Source organism: Macrobrachium nipponense, chromosome 21, assembly GCF_015104395.2.
Source record: "Macrobrachium nipponense isolate FS-2020 chromosome 21, ASM1510439v2, whole genome shotgun sequence".
Classification (NCBI taxonomy): Eukaryota; Metazoa; Arthropoda; class Malacostraca; order Decapoda; family Palaemonidae; genus Macrobrachium; species Macrobrachium nipponense.
Window position 1 is genome coordinate 37,191,053 of NC_087212.1, and position 26,213 is coordinate 37,217,265.

General features: G+C 39.0%; 1 protein-coding gene across 3 annotated transcripts in view; it reads left to right on the forward strand.

Annotated features, from left to right (window-relative positions):
• The window catches only part of LOC135197939 (anoctamin-5-like), a 142,723-nt gene that overhangs the window by 93,507 nt on the left and 23,003 nt on the right, over positions 1-26,213 (forward strand). For all 3 annotated transcript variants that reach the window (XM_064225219.1, XM_064225220.1, XM_064225221.1), the window contains 4 exons: positions 16,693-16,865; positions 21,105-21,322; positions 23,465-23,629; positions 23,913-24,056. In XM_064225219.1, the coding sequence (XP_064081289.1) occupies positions 16,693-16,865; positions 21,105-21,322; positions 23,465-23,629; positions 23,913-24,056 (700 nt within the window). The remainder of the gene's footprint in view (positions 1-16,692; positions 16,866-21,104; positions 21,323-23,464; positions 23,630-23,912; positions 24,057-26,213) is intronic.

Here is a 26,213-nt window from a genome sequence, read left to right on the forward strand (position 1 = left end):
TAAGTAACTGTATCACAACAAATACCTTATTGTTCAAAATAATAACCTGAATTAAATGACTGAATAACAGTTGGTAATTAAGGTATGTTGTCCCCCTCAACTTGGGACCATCTTGACATGACGAGTAGGGCTCTTGAACCCCAAGAAATAACATTTCTTTGGATTAATGTATGTGGAATCTTCCACTTTTGCAAAACATTTATTGGACCTGATAAATAAGAAAAGATATCATAGTTGGGCCTGGGTTTATATCCAAAGCTAAATACTAATGGAGACTGTGGTAGGACTGTCAACTACCTGATAATGTTCGGACATGAGGGATACCAATTCCATACCTAAAGGTGGAACTATTCTTCAGGGCTGGAGTACGGATTCCAGGGGGCCCTGGGTCTTGGGACAGGACTCTGCATTCTATCCGGTTTGCCCATAACATGATTATGGTGGGGATGATTGTATTCTTGTAATACTCTCAGTCCTACCAAGTGGGTTCAGCTCACACTTGGGCCACGCTAATCATGTTGTGCCATCCCCTGTGGGGCAGGGTAGGGATGCGGACATTTGGGAGTCGGTTCTCACTTGTGCCATTGGTGGAAGAATAAACTCAATGAAAGGCTGATGATATCTTTTTAAGGCTCTCTCTCTCTCTCTCACTCTCTCTCTCTCTCTCTCTCTCTCTCTCTCTCTCTCTCTAATCTTTAGGAAAAGTACAAATAAAGATTTGTGTACCCCTGGGCCCTTTGATGGTACAGTCGCATCACCTTTGCTTATTTGCAGATGACACTAGCATGTCACAGAACCCCCATCCTGCTTCAAGTGAAGTATCAGAACACCCATCAGGGTGCAATGCCATTAGAATTAAAAAAGTAAAAACCTCTCGGTAGATTCCAATGTCGTAACATTTGAACCATACATTGCAAAAGATAACTGAATTGGAGGCAAATAACTCTCCCAACCCCCATCCACTTCGACCTGTGACATGTGATACAGAAAAGTAAAACAAATTTGAAACAGTGGCATGACGCATAAAGCAGGTCCCAAAGCGGAAAAGAAACTTTTGACTGAACCCTACACACTAGTGCATTTTGACCACCTTTTTGGATCAGAGAACTGGTCAAGATTTCTGATCCTTAAAGCAGAACATAAAATTCCAACGGCAATTGTTGAAAACAAATTACTGAACCTTGTTCATCCCAAGAAAGTGACTGCAGATATACCAAAGCTAATGAGTGGTTACTTGATGTAACCACGAAAAAACAGTCCACTGCCTTTTTGAACGTAGAAGAAATTAACGTCATAAAAGTAACAACGACAAGCTGTGAAATGTTATGTACAAGGTATGGTGACCTTACTTAACACTGAGGGTGAAGATCTACCTCCAAAACACTTGCTACTTGACTCCCTTAAACTAGGGTATAATAATATCCATGACCTAGAAGTTTATTCAGTTCCAAGCAGGAGGGATAAGAATAAACAAATTAAAATTGCAAAAGTAAAATTTACTGGGCAAAGTCTTCCACTTAAAATTAAAATTCTTGGACAAAGTAGAGAAATATGACATTTTTAAATTAATTTGTATTTCTCTTAGCTTACAAACCTGAGGTCTTAACAATAGGAACTAAGAAAATTTGACAGTAAAACCCCGGAGAAGGACACTGTACTTCCACTATTGCACCTTTGTTCGGCATTTTCAACACTTCCTCTCGAAGAGCCAAGTACTTCGGGGAGTCCTAAGCATATGTCCGATTGAAAAGACCACATATAATTTATACAATCGTAATATACCACCATTTCCGCATACTCAAGATCACAATACCACATGTGAATTTTTCACAGACTTCATAATAAATGACTGACAAAAGTATATTCCTAAAACTAAGCCACCCCCCAAGAAATTCTCTGTTCCACGGTGGTCTCCAACCTTAACAAACTTAATAAGGATCAAACACATATTAAGTCGCAATCTTAGCAAACTTAAAACCCACCTCAAATCCTCAGCAAGATGCCTTACAGTGTAAATATTCGAAACAAGATGGTGACAACAAATATAACAATCAATTACATCAAACCATTGTATAATAAATACACTGCCAAATTTTCCAAAGTTGTAATTGCTTGAAAAATTTTATCATGGAGGAATTATGTGTCAAGCTTATCTTCAAATACATCTGTAAAAGATATTTGGCCAAATATAAAGAAAATTAATGGTAAATATGTAAGACCTCCTAGAAGTGCAATACTATACCAAGATAGGAAAACATATGAATGAAATATCAATTCTAATAGGAAAGCGTCTTGAGAACATAAGTGGTTACTCTAGTCTGGATGCACATTTTCAGTCCATAAAAAAACAGAAATAAAATGTCATGCTCAGTTTTGAAACTGTTGAAGACTCTGAGTACAATCATACCTTTAATATGGATGAACTAAACATTGCTCTCAACTCGTGTCATCCTTCGGCCCTAGGTCATGACAGGATTTCATTTGAGATGATACAAAAACTGGCCTCTATAGCCAAATCATATTTACTGAAATTTTATAACAGCATTCGGTTAAAGTGTGATTTCCCTGACAAGTGGAAACATGCTATTATTATTCCTATAAATAAACCAGGAAAAGGTGCAAGTAATCCATCTAATTACAGACCAATATCTCTCATCTCATGGTCAATGACGACTAACCTATGTTATCATCAAAGAATCTGTACTAACTCCAACACAATCAGGTTCGATAGCTGGTTGATCAATCCTCAATCCCCTAACCTACCTAGAGGACCATATCAGGAAGGGCTTTGATCAGAAAAAATTGACAATAGCTTGTTTTTTTTTTTTATTGAGAAAGCATATGACAATGTGGAGATTTAACATCATGAAAAAATTTAACTCAGTAGGGTTGTGGGGTCACCTGCCAATTTTCATTAAAACTCTTATGGATAGCACTTTCCAAACATGAGTAGAAAATTCGCGTTCAGAACACTTTAAGTTGGAAGGAATTCCTCTGGGCAGTGTCCTGAGTTGTAGTACTTTATTTGCCTTCGCAATTAATGACATCACCACGCAATTACCATATGGAGTTAAAAATAGCTTATATGTTGATTACTCTGCCATAACAGTAGTGCGTCAGGTTACGAAATTAATCCGTTCCGAAGCGACCTTTGCAACCTGATTTTTCGTACCCAGAACTACGTTTTACACGTAAATTGCCTAATTCGTTCCAAGCCCTACAAAAACACCACAGTAAATTTTATAGTAAAGCTAAATTGACCAATAAACAATGAAATACAACAATTTGGACCATTTAATACCTGTAATCTAACCGTGATTACCTGTAAATAAAGTGTATTAGTGTGCAGGGTACAAGAAATACTGTACGTACATGTACGTATGTATGTAGTAAAATGTGGAACCTTACCTTTCGAGTGAGGCGATGTCCGAAAGTGGCGTCAGAGGAGGAGGACAAATGGCAGAAAACATGAACGCTTAACATTATGAAACACTTTAAAAAATGGCAGAAAACATTAACGCTAAACTTTATGAAACATTAACAAATGGCAGAAAACTTTAACACTTAACTTTACGAAAGACTTAAAATTAATTTTTTTTTTGCCTTTTTCTGATTTTTTTATTTTTTTTAACTTTTTTACTTTACGTTTTTTAACAAATTTCTATTTCTTCACCACTTCCAATTTTCTTTTTTTTTTTTGTATCACTTGGACCTTCCTGTTTGCTTACTACTAAAGGCCTCTTTAAAAAATAACTATCCAAGGAAGATTGCTTCTGCCTGCTTTTCAAAATGCTCCTGAAATGACTCAGGCAAACATCATCGAACTGCACAAGCATACGACCTGTGTAAGCCTTTGCGGGGTGTCTCTTTTCTACAAATGTTTGCACTTTATGAAAAGCAGCTAGAACATCCTTAATTTCTGCCGTTGTCATAGGGTCCTCCTCCTCCTCCTCCTCGCTGCTGCTAGAGAACTCTTCTTGAACGACGCTATGTTGCATGGCCTCCAACTCCTTCAGGTCATCCGTCGTAAGCTCCTCTTGGCGCTCTTGGAGAAGGTCATTGATGTCCTCGTCGACGACCAGCCCCATAGTGCAACGATCTCGTCAAGATCTGGTTGCAAAACAGTTTCAGGATCGTCAACTGTTTCTGAATCTGCATCAGCTTCGCCCACGTTGAATCCCTCGAAGTCTTGGGCGGATACGGTATCAGGTCAGAGTTTCCTCCACGAAGAATTCAAGGTTCGCCTTGAAACCTGCCAAGCTTGATCGATGAGTCGGATGCATATGACGATATCGAAATGCGCCTTCCAAAATTCCTGCAGGGTGAGGTTTGTGGTATTGGTGATGTCGAAACATCTCTTGAAAAGATGTTTTGTATACAGCTTCTTGAAGTTCGATATCACTTGCTGGTCCATGGGCTGGAGGAGAGGGGTGGTGTTAGGCGGAAAATAAAGAACCTTGATGAAAGAATACTCCACTAGGATATCTTCCTCGAGGCCAGTAGGGTGAGCAGGGGCATTGTCCAACAACAGCAGACATTTCAGAGGGAGGCGCTTCTCTTCCAAGAATTTCTTCACTGTCAGGCCGAAACACAGATTTACCCACTCGGTGAATTAAAGTCTCGTTACCCAGGCTTTCGCATTAGCCCTCCACATCACTGGAAGCTTCTCCTTTAGCACTTTGTGGGCCTTAAAGGCTCGAGGACTCTCGGAATGATACACAAGTAGGGGCTTCACCTTACAGTCCCCACTGGCGTTGAAACAAAGTGCAAGTGTAAGCCTGTCTTTCATAGGCTATGCCCAGGTAGCTTCTTCTCTTCCTCCGTGATGTACGTCGGATGAGACATTTTTTCTCCAAAAAAGGCCAGTCTCGTCACAGTTGAAGACTTGCTGAGAACTGTAGCCTTCCTTGATTGTCATCTCATCGAACGTCTTAACAAAGGCTTGGGCCACTTTCGTGTCTGAGCTGGCAGCCTCCCCATGTCGCACCACCGAATGGATGCCAGTCCGTTTATGAAATTTATCAAACCAACCCCGAGAAGCCTTGAAGTCTGGGGTTGCCTTCGATGTCCCTTCTCCTGTGTCGTCTTTGGCCTGAGCACTCAGATCACCGAAAATAGCGCTGGCCTTGTGGCAGATTGCCGTCTTGGTTATCGTATCGCTAGCGATTTCTTTGTCCTTAGTCTATACAAGAAGCAGCCTCTCCATCTCATCATGCACATGGCTCCTCTTGTTGGAAAAAATAGTCACGCCCTTGGAAGGTGTAGCTGCTTTGATGGCTTCCTTCTGCCTTAGGATGGATTTCGGCCGTATTCCTTAGCGATCCCACTTAACCGCATGCCAGCATCATACTTCCTAATTATCTCCATCTTCATCTTCATAGAAAGCACCCTCTTCTTTCTGTGAACTTCAGCAACATTCTTGGGACCCATGGCTAATAATGCAAGTAATTAAGTTCACACACAACACGATAAAGTAACTTACAGTACAAAGAAAGCAAAATCACTAACACGAATTTACGTTAACAAACGAAATCTCTGTGAATGAACGAATTCCAGGTTTGTACAATAACGCTGCTGCAACAAAATGGCCAAGGAACGCCTTTACGTAAGTGCATGATGGGACAGATGCTGACCATTAGGAGAGGAGGATCTTACGGCAGTGACTAGCATCAGGAACCAATAGGAGAGCAGGAGGATGGTGGCAAGTCTACTGAGTTGACGGCGCGCAAGTTTTAAAATTGTTTTCGGCGGCCCCGGCGAATCTCGGACTTTACAGTACATACACCCTTTCGCAACCTGAATTATTTTCGTACACAGAAGCAAAAAAATCTTCATCTTTGCCTTCGTAACCCGGATTTTTCGTACGTAGAGATTTTCGTATGTAGAGGTATGACTACTACACGAGGAGCACCGTGAGACATGCCCAAAGAGTCCTCAATGCTGCCATCGCAAATATAAGTAGGCAGTCCTCGGCTTACGGTGGGGTTCTGTTCTTGAGACGCGCCTTAAGCCAAAAATCATCGTATGCTGGAAAATCGTAAAAAATCCTAAGAAAACCTTACTTTTAATGCTTTGGGTGTATCAAAAACTATGTAAACTGTATTATTATTGCATTTTTCATAAAAAAAACTTCAAATATTGATTATTTTGCATTTTTGGAGTCATATTTTCTCTGTCAGATCGGCATTGTAAGAGGTGTAACCCTAGAACAGGTGTCGTAAACCTGGAAATAAGTTCTGATGAACATAGTTGAAAGCACCGTAACCTTGGAACGTTGTAAGCTGAACCCGTCGTATGCCAATCCCGTCGTAACCCGGGGACTGCCTATAAATGGGCAAATTTAGTTGAATTTTGTTTTTCAACAAATAAAACAAAATCCATTATTTTCTATAGAGACAAAAGGTGACTGAAAGACCAAGAAATCAAACTCAACCTGTATAACACTGAAATTTAATTCTGTGCAATGTTAAATATGTACTTAGGAATAATGTTTGATCAACATTTGAACTGGAAAGTACACATCAAGTATATTAAAGCCAATTGCATAAAAGCCCTTGCACTATTAAAGAAACTATCCCACTCTACGTTGGGAGCAGGACATGACATCATGCTAACATTATATAGGACATCAGTTTTATCTAGACTAAGTAGTGCAGTCCTATATATTCTTCAGTATCTGAAGTAAACATTAAAAACTCTGATGCATTGTATCACGAAGGAATATGCTTGCGTACTGGTGTATTAGATCATCCCCAATAAATTCCCTTTTAGGAGAGTCAGGCATACTACCTTTGAGACATCACCGCAATTTAATAACACTACACTACATTAGGGGCCTTTCCCTACAAGCAGGATCATCCGCAGCTGCCTGCTTCCTGAGTTGTAATCCTAGGATTGAATTTCATGGTGTTAGCTCCTTCCCAAAATGAGGCAAATACTTAATGAACTCTTATAATATAACACCAATTTTCCCTCCAACAATAGAACACCCACCACCTGGGTCACTGAAACGAATAAAAATATACACCACTTTGTCTTATCATCTTAAACGAAATATGACAAATACAGAGATGTATCGCCAACATGCCCTAAAGCACATTCGAAGAAAGGGAAAGCAGTTCATAATATATACTGATGGCTCAAAAAACAATACTGGAGTAGGAGTTTCAGCTTTCTCGAGTGATAAATTAATCAAAATAGGCCTTCCTTTAATATCATCTGTGTTTACTGCAGAACTCTCGGCCATATGAGCAGCACTTGACATAATATCTGAAAGGCAAGCAATCTCTTCAATAATTTTCAGCGACTCCCATAGTGCTATTGATGCTATACAATACAAGTCTTCAGATCAACATGTCCAAGAAATCCAAATAAAAATCCATCGACTTCTCTAATCTGGATTATCAATAAAAATCTGTTAGATTCTGACACATGTAGGAATTGAAGGGAATGAAAATGGAGATTCTGCCGCTAAACTAGCAAGCGCTCTTACCTCAACAATTTCATATGCCCCTGTATCAGACGGGAGAACATCTGTCAATGCTCTAATATATCAAGACTGGCAAACAGATTGGTCTTCGGTACCAATATCAAACAAGCTGAAAAATATAAAATCTGGGGTGTACCCATGAGTTTCATCATCTCAAAAAGAAGTAATCTTAGCAAGACTCCACATAGGTCATACTAGATTTTCTCATGGTCATCTAATGACAACCCCACATTCTGACCCAATGAAATGTAATGGATGCCAAGTTCCCATGACTGTCCAGCATTTACTCGTTGAATGCCCAAATTGGATTCAGCAGAGACGCATTTATTTTCGAGATCCAGCAATGTCAGGAATTCTTGCAGAAGGCAGGGATTTCTCACTTAACAAAATGATCATGTTCCTAAGCAAAGTCGATTTTGTTTAATAAAGTCTAAGTTTTTTCACAGGTTCATTCCTGGGAATCAGCCTGAGAAGAGCCTTTTTTAGGCTCAGAGATCTGGTTAAACTAATAATTTATCCTATCCTATCATAAGGTGTGTTGTTTGTAGTCATTCTTTTTCGTTTATTTGTTGAGGATGCAGTTAAACTGAAATAATAATTTCTTTGGATTGTAAGGAGTTAATATGAACTTTATCAAAACTTGGAATAATATAACCTTAAACAAGACAATAAAGGCAGAGGGGTAAACAGTCATTACATATATGATTGCTTATGGAACCCACAGTTTATATGTACAGTTCTTATACCGAGTACAGTACTGATTGGCCAAGAGTTGGTTGTGAGTGGTCATTAAATAGATATTTCTTTCAATGAATATCTTTGTACACAAAACTGTAGTTTAAGTTTAATGTGGCTATTATATAAAGTAGTTTACCATGATTACAAAGTTATGTTTCTAGGGTTTCATAAGGCTCCATGAGTGAGAAGTAAAAATTAGAACTAAGAAAAGTTACAGAAGTTGAACATTTAAGCAGAGGCTAAAAGAAATGCAGGTAGTTGAGTTCAAGGCAGAGAGCAATGCTGTTGAGGGCCTTTTTTCTTGGTTACCAAACATTGTTCTTGTCTAAAGGATAGGCATCCAATTTGTGGAATTGGTATTGTTGTGACACAGCATCAGTGATATTCTGTAGTGTCTGCTAAGCAGTTTTACATTCTACTAGCAAACTTACCCTCTACGATGGGTGATAAAATACGGGTGCAGAAGTGAAAAATTTATGTGTACTTTTTGTTCAGCAATATTAAAATAAGGGCGATTACACGAATAGTCTCTCTCTCTCTGTCTGTCTCTCTCTCTCTCTCTCTCTCTCTCTCTCTCTCTCTCTCTCTCTCTCGTAATGTAATTCAAGGGATAATCACTGAATGCAGAGAAATTCTTATTCATTGTTGTTTCTCCTCTTTTAATGATATTCTCTCTCTCTCTCTCTCTCTCTTAAAGTAAGTGAAGGGACGATCAATTAACGTAAAGAAGTTCGTATTCATTATTGTTTACCCTCTTTTAATGATTCTCTCTCTCTCTCTCTCTCTCTCTCTCTCTCTCTCTCTCAATGTAAGTCAAGTAACGAAGACGGTGATGGGATTATCGGATTACTTAGCTCTCAGATCACAAATTATCTCCTCTCTCTTTCTCTCTCATTTTTCGATAGCAAGATAAAATTATAAAATTGTAGTGCATTAATGTCGTTAAATGGCTCTCTCTCTCTCTCGTCGATGACTTTCATTTAACGGAACAGGGATCTTGATTGGTTCGTTTCTTTGTCAGTTACTTTGCACGGTGATGCGAATAATAAAGTATCTTTCTTTTCATTATGTTACTGCAAAGACGCAACTTGTATGTCAGTGCGTTATGGCTACTGATAAATGCTCTTATGATCCTGTGTCTTCCAAAAAAGAGTAGAAAGTAGGAACTTGTCAGTTTCCTTTTTATTATGTCCATTGGCAGGATCAAAATTCCGAAGCAACATTACCAGGCAGTACATCTTCAACGTTATTTTGTGCACTGGCAGTCCCGATGGATTTAAGTTATTCAAAAAATCTTGCGGATATTGATGATAATTTTCATCTTCTATTGTGTCCGAGCTGAAATATTCGCGACTTTCTCCAGGGAAGTTGTACAGAAATTATGTATGAAAAATCGTAAAGTAACTAATTCTACGGAAATAACCAGTCTCGTATCATGGCCAGAAACAGCTCTGTTTCAGGGAATCCCTTCTTACCCCCACCCCCTACAAAGGAGGGGGGTAGGTTGGATGTACCCCATTACAAACCATCTTAGGGGTCCCCACCATAACCCTGCCAAGTTTCAGGCCCATCTGACCAGCCGTTTGGCCGTGATTGAATGACAGACAGGCAGACAGACAGACAGACAGACAGACAGACATTACGCCCATTATAGTATGATATTGGTTGCTTGGGGAGCTATGGGTTTAAACTTATATCAGTAATCCAAATTACATTTTGAGGTGAGGATCAGGCAGTGAATGTATATAGGGTCATCTATACTGTTGTCTTGGAGGCATACAGTTCCTCTTTGGACAAGTGGTGTAGGAGGGTTGAACATGTGTAATGTCTGTTGCTGAGAGGGCAGCGCGATTGGCGCCAATGTAGCCCGCATGTCTGCAACTTACTTGCAGTCATGCCACTGTATAGACTGGACATGTAATAAAGCACTCTAGTGACACACGGGTTTCCTTCTGTTTCCTACATGGTGCAGTGAGTAGGATACATAAAGAATAATCATGTCTACACCAGGGAGACCATCTTTCACAGCAAGGAGGGCACGACGATCCTCCAGGGGTGCCCACATTACTCCCATTGGAGTGGCATCAAGATCACCAGCTCTTCAACATGTAGTTGCCGAGGGTCGAGATGCATTGCAACCCCTTAACTACCGTTTGGCTACAATGGCGAGTGGCTTGCATCTACAGAGTGGCCCCAGGGCCCCGGCCTCACCACTACCAGAGAAGTGTGCTTTGGAAATGTCATCAGCCTCCTACAGGACTTGGAAACGGTCCATGACACATTGGCTTAAGCTACATAAGCTTCAACCAGAGGATGCAGTTCGACACATTATGTTTCATTGCATCCCAGAGTTGCAACGTACGCTGGATGCCAGGTATAGTGATTTACAGTGGGCTAACTTGTCTGCATCTAACCAGGCTGTGCATTGGGCTGAGTTTTTTGTGTATATGCAAGGGTGTGAGGAGTCCATTAGCAAATATTTTGCAAAGTGCTCTCAAAAGGCCATGGACTGTGGCTTCCAATGACCTAGCTGTCATTGTGATTTGTCTGAATACATGCTTATTAGAAAGCTTATGGTAGGTCTAAGGGATGAGGTATTAAAAAGAGACCTCTATAGGTCGTGTGGTTCTGTTTGTAGTGTAGATGCCCTAAGGGCAGTGTGTGCAACATACGAAGCAGCCCGCAAAGATGCATCCATGCCCCAGCACGACACATGGCATCAAGAGCCACGTGCGGCCGATGTGGAGACAGACCCTAGCCCTCCGAGTGTGCAGCAATGAGGAGTAATGCGAGGGACTCGGTTCCCATCAGTGCTCGTGTGTGTGGGAACTGCATAGTGCAGCACGAGCCCAGAAAGTTGTTGTGCCCAGCGAGAAATAGCGTTTGTCATGGCTGCCAAAAAATTGGCCACTTGAAACGGTTTTGTAGGAGCAAGAAGAAGATGGTGAATGATGTCCCTGCTTCATCAGTAACACTGGGGGCAGTCACTGCTGGGGTACAACCCAGTATGCACCCTACTATACAAGTGGTAGTGTCTTCATCAGTGCATAGCCCTAGGCCTATGGGTCACAGCCCTGTGCAGGCTGTGGTAAACACTGGGGCCCAAGTGTGTGTTGCAGGCCCCACCCTGCTGTCGACCCTCATTGAAAGGCCTGCCCTTTCACGATGCTGCGGGGCCCTACGTGACGTTGCCAACATTAGATTAGAGTGTATGGGAACTACCTCCCTTTGCGTTCAATATGGTAACAGGACAACCATCCAAGAAGTGTACTTCATCAAGTCTGCGAGGTCATTCTTTCTTTCATTGGCTGCTTGCAAGGACCTTGGCCTTGTGCCCCAGTCCTTTCCCCATCACTTACCGGTGTCAGCAAGCCTCGCACTGGAGCGTGAGGTACCCACCCCCATTGGGCAGTCCTTGCCTAAGCCCTCATCCATACCCTTCCCACCAGTGGAAGAGAACGTCCCAAAGTTGGAGCAGTGGCTCTTGCGCCATTTTTCGTCATCGACATTCAATACAGAAAGGGAGCCCCTCCCTGTCATGGAGGGTAAGCCGCACCATATTCATCTACTGCCAGGGGCAACCCCCTATGCATGCCACACCCCAGCATCGATGCCAAAGCATTGGGAATCAGAAGTGAAGATGCAGTTGGACCAGGACATCAAGAAAGGCATCATTGAGGAGGTACCAACTGGTGAAGCAACAGAATGGTGTGCGAGGATGGTCATTGTTGCCAAGAAGTCAGGTCAGCCCCGCCGTACCGTGGACTTTCAACGCCTCAATGCCTCCTGCAGGAGAGAGACGCATCACACCCCTGCCCCTTTCGACATGATCTCAGGGGTACCCTTACATTCCCTTAAGATGGTGGCAGATGCGCATTGGGGTTTCCACCAGGGGGAGTTAGATGAAGAAAGACGCAAACTCACCACTTTTATCACTCCCTGGGGGCGTTATCGGTACAGAAGAACACCCATGGGACACTGTTCAGCTTCAGATGCCTACACCTAGAGGTTTGATGATGCCATCAAGGACATTCCCCGAAAACACAAGTGTGTGGATGTTACTCTTCTATATGACAACGGAGTCAAAGAGGACTTTTGGGACATGTATAATTTCTTGGACACTTGTGCCAAAAAAGGGAATAACTCTCAAGCCAGAAAAATTCAGCTTCTGCCGAAGAGAAGTGAGCTTTGTCGGATTCCAGCTGGGATGGGATTCCTATAGGCCCACAGAGGAGAGAGTAGTTGCCATATGGAGATTCCCTATGCCTGACAACCCCTCTGTCACTGACATCAGGTCATGGTTTGGCTTTGTCAACCGGTTGGCACCCTTCCTTGCCACTGCCCCGCTGATGGAACCCTTCAAAGACCTCCTGAAGAAGTCTGCAAGCAAGAATGTCTACAGGGACAACAACCTACAAGAGAGATTCCATCAAGCACAGGAGGCCATATGCAAGCTGGCCAAGGATGGGCTGGTATACTATGACAAGACCCGACCTACGGCAGCCCTAACAGATTGGAGCAGAGATGGGATCGGGTTTGTTATCCTGCAGCAGTTCTGTGCTTTTACCTCAGCTGATATCCCATTCTGCTGCAAGGGTGGGTGGCGGATTGCCCTATGTGGGAGCCATCACTTGTCACAAGCTGAAGCTGGGTATGCTGCTGTTGAGGGAAAGGCCTTAGCTGTCACGTGGTGTCTCAAGAAGGCCAGGCTACTCCTGTTGGGCTGCCCCAACTTATTGATCGTGACTGACCACTGCCCGCTGGTCAAGCTCCTGGGTGATAGAGAGCTGAAGGATATACTGAACCCAAGACTCTTCCGTCTCAAGGAGAAAACCCTACAATACAGGTTCCAGGTAAGATACCTACCAGGGAAGAGGAATTGCGCTGCTGACTTCTTATCACGCTTCCCTGCTCTCCGTTGCGAACCAGATGACAAGGACTCTGAACTTGAAGAGGATATGACTGCCGCCCTTGTCGCTGCTTCAGCCACTGCCCTTGAGCAAGAATGCCTCATACTTGATGAGGAGAGGGTCAAAGTAGCAGCCTCTAAAGACCCTGTATACCAATTGTTGGGAGCTAAAGTGGCAGCAAATGACTGGCGCCCACAGAAGGCACAGGAGTTGGCCTGCCAACGGCAATTCTACTCAGTTAGGGACAGGTTATCTATGGTAGAAGACCTGATAGTCTACACTTATGAGCAAGGATGCCCACGTCTGCTCATCCCAGAGGAACTTTGCCTTCAAGTCATTACAGGCCTTCACGCAGGACATCAGGGGGTGGACTCCATGCTCCGCAGGGCTAGGCAATCAGTTTACTGGCCAGGCATGGAAGGTGACCTCCAGAGCCACAGGGATGGATGTGCCTCTTGTGATATACATGCTCCATCACAACCTGTTGAACCATTAGTACTCACAGCACCCTCAGAATACCCATTCCAGTCAATGGTGGTGGACATGCTACAGTTGGAGGGCCATATGTACATGGCCTATGCAGACAGGCTCACCGGGTGGCTGGAAGTCGCACACTTTCCACATGGTACAACGTCATCAAGAATCATATCAGTGTTGAAGACGTACTTCACAAGATGGGGAGCACCAGAGCTAATCTCGACAGATGGGGGCACAAACCTCATTAGCGAAGAGACCACATCATTCTTCAGAAAATGGGGGGGTCACTGTATGCCTTTCGTCAGCCCATTACCCCCAGTCCAATGGAAGGGCTGAAGCAGCAGTCAAGACTGCCAAGAGGATCATCAGGTCAAATACAGGCAAAGGAGGTAGCCTCGATTGCAACAAGGCATCTCTGGCAATTCTTCAGTACCTCAACACCCCTCCTAAGGGGTTCGACAAGTCCCCAGCACAGGTTGCCATCGGTAGGCAGCTCAGAGATGGAGTGCCAACGCCCAGACAGCATTACAAGGTGGAGAGACACTGGGACGAGATCATCCAGAAGAGGGAACTACAAATGGCAGAGTCCCAAAAGGAGACCCAACCACTTGCTGGGACCAGAGAGCAGGATCCTGTAACCAAAACCTGGGACCGATCTGGGTTGGTAGTGGAGTCCAAGGGCCACCGACAGTATCTCATTAGGCTGGATGGAAGTGGTCGAGTGTCACTCAGAAACAGGAAGCACCTGAAAGTGCTAAAACGTCAGCCCCCAACGTCGTCAACCACTTCCCCACGCCCGGACCCGACTCCACCTCGTCCAAAATGGCGGACAGTACAACCCTCATGGATGGGCGAGTATGTCATGGATGATGTTGAGTGTTAACCCAAGCTCATGCTTGTGCCACTGTAAAATTGTCTTATATTGTCCCTCATGCTTTTCTTGTTTTTGATAAGCCGAACTGGCTACAATTAATTTTTGCAGACATATTTTTATGCATATTCATGTTGCTGCCATGCATGTCAATTTATGCTGTGATACCTGTGCATTAACCATTGTTTTTTTTTCCTATAAGATTTTTTTTTCTTGCATATTTTCTTTGTGTGTATTTACATATATGTGTTTAATAAATATTTGCTTATTGCCATCACTGATTATTTCCATTTAATATTTGATATTCTGCCATGCCATAATCTTAGGGGGGGGATGTAGGATGGTTGAACATGTGTAATGTCTGTTGCTGAGAGGGCAGCGCGATTGGCGCCAATGTAGCCCGCGTGTCTGCAACTCACTTGCAGTCACGCCTCTGTATAGACTGGACGTGTAATAAAGCACACAGGTTTCCTTCTGTTTCCTACAAGTGGTTTTCGCGCTTATCTACCAATCCGGTGGTCCGAAGTTAGATTCTCAGCCCTCGCAACGCGGAATCAGAGGAATTTATTTCTGGTGATAGAAATTCATTTCTCGATATTATGTGGTTCGGATCCCACAATAAACTATAGGCTCTGTTGCTAGGTAACCGATTGGTTCCTTGCCATTTAAAAATAACTAATCCTTTGGGCCAGCTCTCCTATGCTGTTAATTAACAGCTCTCCTATGCTGTTAATCAGCTCAGTGGTCTGGTTAAACTAAGATATACTTAATCTTGTGGGCATAATGATTAAGGAAGGTATTTTATGTTATCAGGGCATAATGATTAAGGAAGGTATTTTTTGTTATCAGTCTCTTAATGTACATCTATTAGGGCTTGTGCCTTGTATGATAAGGCGCCCTATGAGGTAATGTTAGACTAGCGATAATCTTACGCTAAGTCGGTTGGTATTGCACTTCCATCTTCAATGGAGTGTCTGGGGGTTTGTAGATCATTTACGAAGTCGGTATTATCTTGTTGGTTATTACAACGATGTGTTAAACTCATGGTGAGGAGGTTCTTGTAGAAAACACTAAGTATAAAAAATTATATATTCTTCTGAAGTTTTACATGGTGAAGATCAGATATGATTGTACAAGTCTTCTAATAACGATAGCTTGATCGCTTCTGCCAATGATGATGGCTAATCCTATTCCTCTACATGATAAAGCTTAGGTAAAGAGGTACAGGTCTTCTAATGACGATCGCTAACTCTGTTCTGCTCGTCTACCATCTCTGTTACAAGTTATGAAGGAACAGACAGTAGTTCGAACATATGAACATACATACAAATGACATAGTTTCATACGAACACAAAATGAGACACGCTACAGATCACGTAGGCCGTTTGAATTATAGGTCGGGGTAGTTGTCTCAAGCAGGGAGCTTGGACTAATGTTTATAAACAATTGAATGACTACAGGTGACGGCATGTTATCTTAGCCTACATACTTATTGTATACGTCATCTTTAGCGTCTCTAGTCTGATCACATTCCTGCAAGCAATCTTTTATATATATGGACTAACATTCCATATTTTTATTATGTAAACACTTACATTAGCTCGGTCAGCTACCAAAACCAGCTACTGAATATTACTCAAACTTGACTTGCATTTGACTTATAGGAGTGTGATACAGACACTATGTGAATATATATATATATATATATATATATATATATATATATATATATATTAGTAAATAAAAATTCATGGTGTACATGAATTGATTCAAGTAATAAAATATAAAACAATGATATTGGTAAATAATAGTGATCACGTGATATATAATGATACAGTTTTTTCACTTCATCTCATTAAGATACATATGCTACAGAAAATACTAATGTACTCTGATAATTGCATAGAATGAAGATTAACATGATAAAAATCATATTTTAACTGATAAAAAATTTCATATATGAATTGATAAAATTATTAATGTTTATGCTGATTGATTCGTTGATTTTTATGCTAAACACTTACACATCTACTATTTTTATGTAAACACTTACACATCTACTACTTGCTCGTAATTAAACAAAGTACTGTACTCTACAAGTAGGAATAAATCAACAATAGGATTTGGAACATCCAAGCCTTGTTTATTAAAAATAATATAGGACTTCATGATGGCTCTTTGACTTTGTTGAAATTTTCTTTCTACAGTGAGGAGATATGTGATGAAAGTGCAAATGCCACTGGGTCTCTTGTGATGTGTCCAATATGCGATGAAGTTTGCACCTTTTGGCAACTATCTGACTCTTGTCTCAATTCCCGAATAACATTCTTGTTTGATAATCCTTTTACTGTGTTTTTTTCAATCGCCATGTCATTTTGGGGTAAGTATTATTCTCTCGGTACACAGGTATTTTATGAGTAAATTAATTTTGAATAAATGTAGTTGAATCTTGAAATATAAACCTTGTTGAAAAAACTTGTAAGAATTTATTTGGAACTAAGTTATTCTGTCAGAAAATTTTTCTTCCATTTCATTAATATATCTACAAAACAAATTCAAAATAATCAGGATCATCTAATCACTTGCACTAATAAAATTTTATGCATCTTGCTTCTATTTCTACTTTCATCACTCCTGAAACCCATTTCACTCTCTAAGTATTCTCTTTAGGCAACCTATTTTGTTAGCTTTTACAATTGTTTATTTCACATGCAGTCAAGAATCATATTCCTCTTATCAGGATTATGGTAAATTGGTATTTATCTTAAAAAACTGTCTGAATGTTTAGCTTCATTGTGTACTAGTTGTTAACGAATGGTTGTTTTGTTTTCTTTGCTGTTTTTTGCGCTGTATTTGTTTATTTTTTACTTCTGTAATTCTTTATGTTGGTATCTAAGCTGAATAATGCCTTGAAGGTGCATTGAGGCTTTTATTACGATTTATTCAGGTAAGACATAACTTGCATATTGAGCTGCAAAATGGAATGTCCTCTTTGGCCAGAACATCTTGATATTCTACCATTTCTCCAGATGGTGCTCAAGTATTCAAGCATTGGCTAGTTATCTTTTCATGATACAAAAATACTACTGAAGAAACTAATGACACTTATCTTGGTATGCTTGCAAATGCATTATTGATTGAGAACTTTGAGCTTGTACCTGATTGCGCTATTTGTGATGCCGCCATCACAAAACTGAAAAATATTTTTATGCAGGCTGCTCATGAAGTTGTTTCTCATCATCATCTTGCCACATGTCAACAGATGTCACGAGAATCTATTGATGAGCATTTACATGCTCTATATAAAACATAGCATTGACTGTAATTGGACATATCCTAAGAGGTATATAGAGATGAAAGTATTTGTGCTATGTTTATTGATAGGATTTCCTCTCTTGAAAATAAAACACATTATCTACTGCTGCTAAATAATCAAGCTAGAGCACTGGAACTTGCCTTCAAGGACTTGCAGTCTTTATAGACTTCCTCTGATGAATGTACTCTTGCTGTTAAATGTCTGCCAGAACTTGATTATTATACCCCTGTTAAAGATGTTAAAGAGAAACATGAGATAATTGAGGCTGTAGTTAATGATTTAGTTCTATTGACTATATAAGAGAAATGTTTCGTTTGTGGAAACAAGCGTCATCGTAGACAGAAGTGCCATGCAAAGGAATTTACTTGTCGAAAATGCAATAAACTTAGAGACTGTGCCAAGATATGCTCGAGTAAAAATTGAAACCTACTTGTTCCATCTCCTCGTCCAATGCTGCTCTTGTTCTGCCAACACTAAATAATTCCATTTTCCCAATTTTAATGTGTGAAACTAAAGTAAATGCCTTTAAATATTGACACTGGGAGTTCAGACAGTTTCATTAGTGATAACATCCTGAAAAATATTCAATAAAAACAACTTAACTTCTTACTCAGGAACTATCTCCATGGCTGCTTCTGACTTTATGTTGCATACAAGTGGCTCTTGCAATGCTGACATAGTAGTCATGGGACGCGAGTATTCCCACGTTGAATTTCTTCTGCTACCTGGGCTTTGTGTGGATGTAATGCTTGGGATCTTTTTTCTTGATGTGGATTCTAGATCAAATGTGTCATTTGGTTGCTCTCAGCTTAAACTAGAATTATCTGTTATAGCTACACTATCTATTATACACCCAATCATCAAATCAATAAGGAAATGGCACCCTTAACTGACTGGAAAGCACTTCACACTGGTAACAGATCAAAAGTCTGTTGCTTTCCAGTTTGATGGCAAGCATAAAGGGAAAATACTAAAAAGAAAAGGATTCTGGGGTGGAACATAGAACTTATGCCCTATTCATTTGATGTCCAGCATCGGCCGGGTAGCTTGAATGCTGCAGCTGATGCTTTTTAGTGCTCTTTGTATACCCAGCAGTTATATCAACTGCATGACACACTTTGTCAACCAAGTTTATGTATTTAATCAGAACTTGGAATTTTCCCTATTCTTTGGAGGATGTGTTAAGGGTAATATCATCTTGTCCAACATGTAGCATGTGTAAACCAAGTTTTTATTGTGGCCCACCAGCTCAGTTATGAAAGCTGTGAAACCATTTGATAATTTAAATGTTGATTTCAAGGGTCCAATATCCCCATAGCATGCTGACTATCACTAGAAATTGTTGATGAATGTAGATTTCCTTTTACTTTTCCTTGCAAGAACATGACTGCCACTACAATTATTTTTTGTCTCATTGTCGATTTTTTTTCTGTCGAATTATGTGCACTCCAACAGAGGAGCATCTTTGATGTCCTCTTTACCGAAATCATTCTTTCTTAAACATGGCATTTTTATGCTCTATCATCCAGTTGCTAATACCCAATGCGAGCATTTTGATGGGGCAATATCGAAGTCCATTATGTTTACACTGAAGTCTCATGGTTGACTCCAATGGCTTGGGAAATGGTTCTTGGTGATGTGTTGCATTCGATTCACACTATTTTCCACTTTATGAGAGAATGTTCATTTATCAGCGAAAGACTTCTTCAGGAATGAACCTTCCCACATGGCTGTAGGAATCGGGAACTGTTCTTCTAAAAAAGACGTGTGTAGAAAGGAAGATCCTCTTGTTTAGGAAGTTGAATTATGAGAAGCTGACAGTTTTTACACAAATATTAGATGTAAAAATGGTCATGAAGATACTGCTATCAATAATTTTGCACAATATCCTTGTGATGTGCCCTGAATACTGGAGACCAGCAAGACAGTTTGCTGAAAACACTGATGTTAATAGTGATAATGTTACCATTTCAAATTATGGTGATAACCTGTCAGTTGTCCCTGGGCATTCACAACACATATGTCGTCCAGTAGATTGTCTGACCTATCATTAATTTTGTTGGGTTTTATGAAACTGTAATACAGTACTGTAACTGTATTTTTGTAAGATGTATATAATATTTATATAAGTTTGTTTCATAGCGTATAACATTGTTAATAAAGCCGGAGTGGATGTGGTATATGGGTACTATTCATATTAATAACCTGTGTGAATGTTTCGGTGCATTGTGTATTTGTCGTTAATACTTTTCTTTTCTGTCGCTTGTGCTGCATTTACTTTAGTTGATCCCAGTGTGCCCTACTCTGTTGACTTCAGTAATATTTTATGTTGGGATCTTGGCTGAATATAGCCTTGAATATGCATTGAGGTTTTTATGACAAGGACTTACCTAAGCAGTGCCTTCAGACATTCCAAATCATACCTCCCTTGAGTTTCCTCTGAGTCTTGCTAGAACACCCCTACTGTTTTCCTGGTCTCACCAACCCTCCATTTCATTCTTTTCTTGTTCTGATACGTAATCCCTTCAGGACAGCTTTGTTAGAGTTAAGATTTAAACTTTTATTCTACTTTTAACTAATTTCATTCTTATTATATACTGTTATCAATGTCATATACTCCTGTATCACTACACTAGTCAGCCACTTCACTGTAATGAGTAATGAATTTCGGATACTAAAAAAATAGACCTTAGAACTTGAACTGGCAGTTAGGTAGTATATTATCTTTTGTATTGAATTATGTTGCTCTTTCTCCTACTTTTATATTAATAACTCCATTATAACTCAAGAGTAACACTTTTTACCAGACTTTTCAATTACTCTGCATTGACTACTAAACAATATCATTCATAAACATGAGACATTTCACAATTCATTTATAGTATTTTCCTACTTTTTGTCACTATAGACATTGAATTATCTTGACCAATTTCACACTTACCTACACATGTGCATTTAGTTTCATTTTCATAATTAAACATGCTATCTGTATGTATAAACCTCCATGTATGATAAACGTCGTCTGTATGTCATCATTGTCATTATCAAAAGCCTCTTTAGCCCTCTTTAGGTAGTATTTAAACTATGTGCTCTTTATCACTTGGTCAAAGGATTTTCAGGCACCCAAAACTACCATCTTGTCTATTCTTGATACATTATGAAGAAGAAATTCTTAGCTTTTCTTTTTATTATTACTGAAATGTTGAATAATATGGAGACTGTAATCCTTAAAATAATGGAGATACCTTTTAACTGGTATCATGATTCAATTTGAAAAACTAAAGATGTTACTTTATTTTACAGCCACAATGTTTCTAGAGCTTTGGAAACGTAAACAATCTGTCATTCAGTGGCAGTGGGATCTAGAAAACTTTGAGGAGGAAGAAGAACTTCGTCCCCAGTTCCATGAGAAAGTGACTTCCACAAGAATAAATCCTGTCACGAAAAAGCGAGAGCCCTATTTACCTCTTTGGAAGAAAGTATCTCGTGTAATAGCATCTGGTTCTCTTGTTTTGTTAATGGTATGTGTGCATGAAGATTATAATTTTTCATGTGTGCCAACAAAAAATTCTCAAACTTAACAGCAAATATATGACCTTAAAATCTGAATGCTAAATTACCATATGCTGTATAATATTAAGGGTATGGGGAACAAAACTAGAAATTAATTATGAACACAAAGTTGAGAGTGGACTTTGCATGTGATTTTCATCATGAGTTTAGAGGGGATGAATAGGATAGGAATAGAATTGCAGTAGGGATGAGAATTATTTCTTTAACATAAAATCTAGATACAGTTTGTCAAAAATGAGAATGCATTGAAAAGGCAGTATACTATAGTCTATTAGAAGCAATTTTATTTCTCTCACTTTTCACTATGGAAAGCTGTTATGGTAAATCTGAACCCACTAGTATCTGGAACAAATTCTTGTGATGCATGACCCCGTTGGAAGGTACAGTCGGCCACACATATAAGTAAACACATTTCAGCCACAAGGGCTGGATGTGATCTGGTAACACTGGAACTGTGCCTCCAGACGCACGATGAAACCCGCCCCTCCACCGTGGCCACCGCCCTCCACACGTCTTTCCTCAACATTTTTCCCTCCATCCTTCACTTCCACCCTTTCAAGCACACGTTTATAACTTCTGCTCCCTCTCTCTAATTTCTCCTTTAAGGAAAATACTATAACTGAATCTATTCTGTAGGTTTATTTTCTCATCATGGAGGCGAGAAAACCCGTCTGTTCAACTTTTGTCGTAATAATATTATTACTTGCTGTTACCGACAGATGAATTAACTCGGTTTTCGTGGCGCTCTCTTGTAATAATGGGATTTAGCTATCTACCATTAAAAGCCTTATCTATCAAATAACAGCATACCTACTACTCTTTAATTATAATTGTAATATCAACAGCCGCATTCCAAATTCTTATTATTTCAAAGACAACTAGCATCAGAATGTGTAGGGCCTTACGTAACTCAAATTAACCATGAAGAAATAAAGAAGGCATAGGTTGAGGAGAGAGAGACCTCCATAGGCCTAGAAGACACTGGAGGAGGAGAAACAAAGAGACAGTTATAAGAGAGAGGACAACAGCAAGAAGGAGGCAGACGGAAAGGAGAAACAGTGTAATAGAGCTGAGAGTGTGGCTGGTGTAGAAGGGGCGCCATTACCCTCTTAAGTATAATGGGGGCATAGGTCTTGACTTGTCATAGGGGTTATTATGGGAGTAGATTCTTCCTTATGGTTGGACGTTTGTTTGGTCACGACCGACAATCATTGGATCAAATAATCGTATTGTTGTGCATGATTTCAACAGCTCGGCATACATCTACATTTATCGATGGCAAGCATGTGCATTTTTGTTTGTTTGTGTTCGTTCTGCAGGTGTGAATTCCAACGTTAAGAATGTATTAAGTAATAATGAGATTATATCCTTATATAATATATATATATATATATATATATATATATATATATATATATATGTATCATTTGACGTCCAAGCCTAAGGAGGCAGGATGCAACCCAGAACCCCACACTATGAAAACCACCCAGTCAAATAGGATGATTCTGATAAAAAAAGAATAATAATAATAAATTACAAATTAAAATAACTCAAAGTAGGAGTTATATAGGAAAGATCAGTGGGTATGTTGAAATTACTTGGAGACAATTTAAAACTGCAAGCAACCAATAGAAAACAATACAGCATTATGAACCACAATTAGCGTCTTCATGTCTTAGTGTACCCAGACTTGATTGGGGACTCCATGTTTTTTTTTTTTTTTTTTAGTTTAAAGCACTGCCTTATTAGAGAAATGGCTTGGATGCTGATTTACTTGAATCTACTTATTCTTCCTTGGGCAGACTGATCAGGCACCCAAAACTGTTTTTAGAAGACAAGTGTACTGGTCACTCATAATTTAATACTATGCAAGTGTGATGCCATGGTTTGATTTATGGAAAAGGGCATTTATTTTAAGAAAAGTCTAAGCTAATTTAGGGCTCAGGTAGCAAAGTTATGTTAATTTTCAAGGGTTAAGAACATTACAGCAAAAATTTTTCAAAACTTAGTGATGAAAGCATTTGGGAGTTGGATTTGTTTTCAGTTATCATAGGAGGAAATATCACTAAATTGCCATTTCTTTTCGACAGCTATTTGTGGTCCTTGCAGCGGTCTTTTCTGTAATTCTATATCGTATAGCTGTTGCTGTTTCGGTGTACAAGACAGACAATGAATATATCAGAAGTAATACAAGATTAATTACTTCAATCACGGCTGCATTTATTGATCTTATTCTTATCCTCATACTGAACTTTGTAAGTTGAAAGAAATTATTTTTTCCAAAGTAATTTCTGGTGTTTAAGTACCTTAGTGAAGTATATTGAAGAATGAATCTTCATTAGCTTCATTAGGGGGAAACCAGTATGAAATACAGTGTAACTTGGTGCAAAAAGTTTGCTTTAATTGCAGAAATGGTTGTTCATGTTTTGAAATACAATACATATTGTAGTTGAATTACTGGGCTTTGACTTTGATATTTAGATGGAATATGATGATAACAGTAACTATAGAAAGTACAATAATTTTTTATAATTTCAGTTTTACGAGAAGCTGGTTATGTGGCTCACAGATCTTGAAGTTCCGCGGACGCAGACTGAATACGAGGATTCGTATACCCTCAAAATGTTTCTGTTTCAGTTCATCAACTACTATGCTTCCCTCATATATATTGCCTTTTTCAAGGTTAGAAAAAATGTTCAGACTAAGTTCTGTAATACACTGTTGGACATTGCAGTACATGGAGTATGCATAAGAATGTCTTGGTGCCACAGTGCAAGGGCAATATATATATATATATATATATATTATATATATATATATCTATATATATATATATATATATATATATATATATATTGGTGTGGTTTAGTGTGGTATTAAAACAATATTGGAGATAGCTAGTATGTATGCTAGATCATTTTTCATATACATCATAGGTATGTAGGGGATCAGTAGTATATACAAATTCCAGGTCATAGGCATAACTAGGAGTCTATTCATGGGGGCACCTAGGGCAGGCACAGCTGAATATGGGGGACACTGGGCATGCTCAAATTATAATATTCATTCTTTTTTTCCTTTAAGTTATATGGAAAGATATTAACATTGTTTTAAAATATTTAAGTGTATCAATTTGTGAATCACATTTTTATATAACTTAAACTTACTCAAATATTTTTACAATAAGAATTATGAACCTCTGACCATACTTGTAAATCCAAATTAGATATTACGTGTGCAGGTTTGGCAATGAAATAAAACCACTTGGTATGTAAACAAAATATAATTAAGAGAATCAAAATTAACATTTGCTTATTGTAGAAAAGAAAAAGTGTATTGGAATTAATCATTTAATATATCTATGATATGCTTAAATAGTGAGAGCAAAAGAAATTAAGACATTTGATTGCTACAATTAATGACTTCAGTTAAAGTATAGAAGTAAGATTCTGTCACAGTTGGTTACTTGATTATTGAACCTAATCACTTAATTAATATAGTATTAATAGCAGAATGATGCAGATATAAAATTAATAATCTGCATCATTGTTATAATGGCTTACTAGCATAAATTGTATTCTGTACAGAATTTGATTACTTTTCTTTCACACGTGACATTTGGAAAATGAATACGTATATGTACTCCTGAGATAAAGAAAACAATTGATTTATTTCATACAGTTAATATAGTAAAACTCCACTTATCTTTGTATAAAAAAAACAGCCAAACTACGTACTTGATGTGTAAAACTTTAACATTAATAATAATATGAAAATTAAGCTTAGGCTTTTACTACATGCTTCATGAACTCAAAATGGGGGGACGTGCCCCCGTAGTTACGCCTGTGGTCTCTAATAAAGTAGCAGTCCATCAGTATGGCATTAATGGGACTATTCAATGCTAAACCATAAAAAAATGCCATACCAGCAAGTGGTCACTGAAAAATATTTTGTAAACATTTTCAAGCTAAATCACATTGAACTTAATTTTATACATTAAGGTTTATCTAATCGAGTAGCTCAAATAATCATATACGTCTAAAAAATTTTTAATTTAATGATTGAAAAACAATACTGAATTGAAAAACAATACTGAATGATTAGCCAATGGAATTAGCCAATGCTAGCCTGCTGTCAATTTCTTCTGTTAGGCCCAATTTATATTCTTTTACCACAGTATTGTAATTGAACCTTCGTGTTATTTGCCCTTATCAAATACAGTAAGTCAGTCAATTAAATACAACATACATATAATGAAACTCCTCTTTAACAAGCTTGGGGTACCAAATAACTCAGAGCATAGCTCAGCCATTTTTGTGTAAACATACTCTCAATTACACTGTTGAGAGAGAGAGAACATGCATTTCGTATAGACTAGCTAAGCATAGTTTTCATAGTTTGCAGCTTAATTTTTCAGGGTATAGCACTTGTGTACTGCCATTTTATATTGCTTACTGCCATTTTATTTTTTTCTAACAGAAAAGTAGTAATTTCTGTTCATGTCATCTAAGCCTTATTGGAAGTTCAGAGAAAAATTTATAATGAGGCATATTTAAGATGAAAATGTAAATAATTTGGTGAGAAGAAATGAAATGGTATGAATGCACAAGCTTTACAAGATGATGAATACGAGCACTAACCTAGCTCAAATAATGAAAGACAGTTTCATGTTTTTTATTTATTAGTGTTGAAATTATGGTGGTTGTAATAAGAAATTTATGTTATGGCAAATCTGTATTTTGTACCTCTCACATTACAAATATTAAAAAGCAAATATGTCAACTGCAGTAGTTTGTACTTTTGACAATCGTGTTATAATTCTTCAACTTTTCTTTTTAC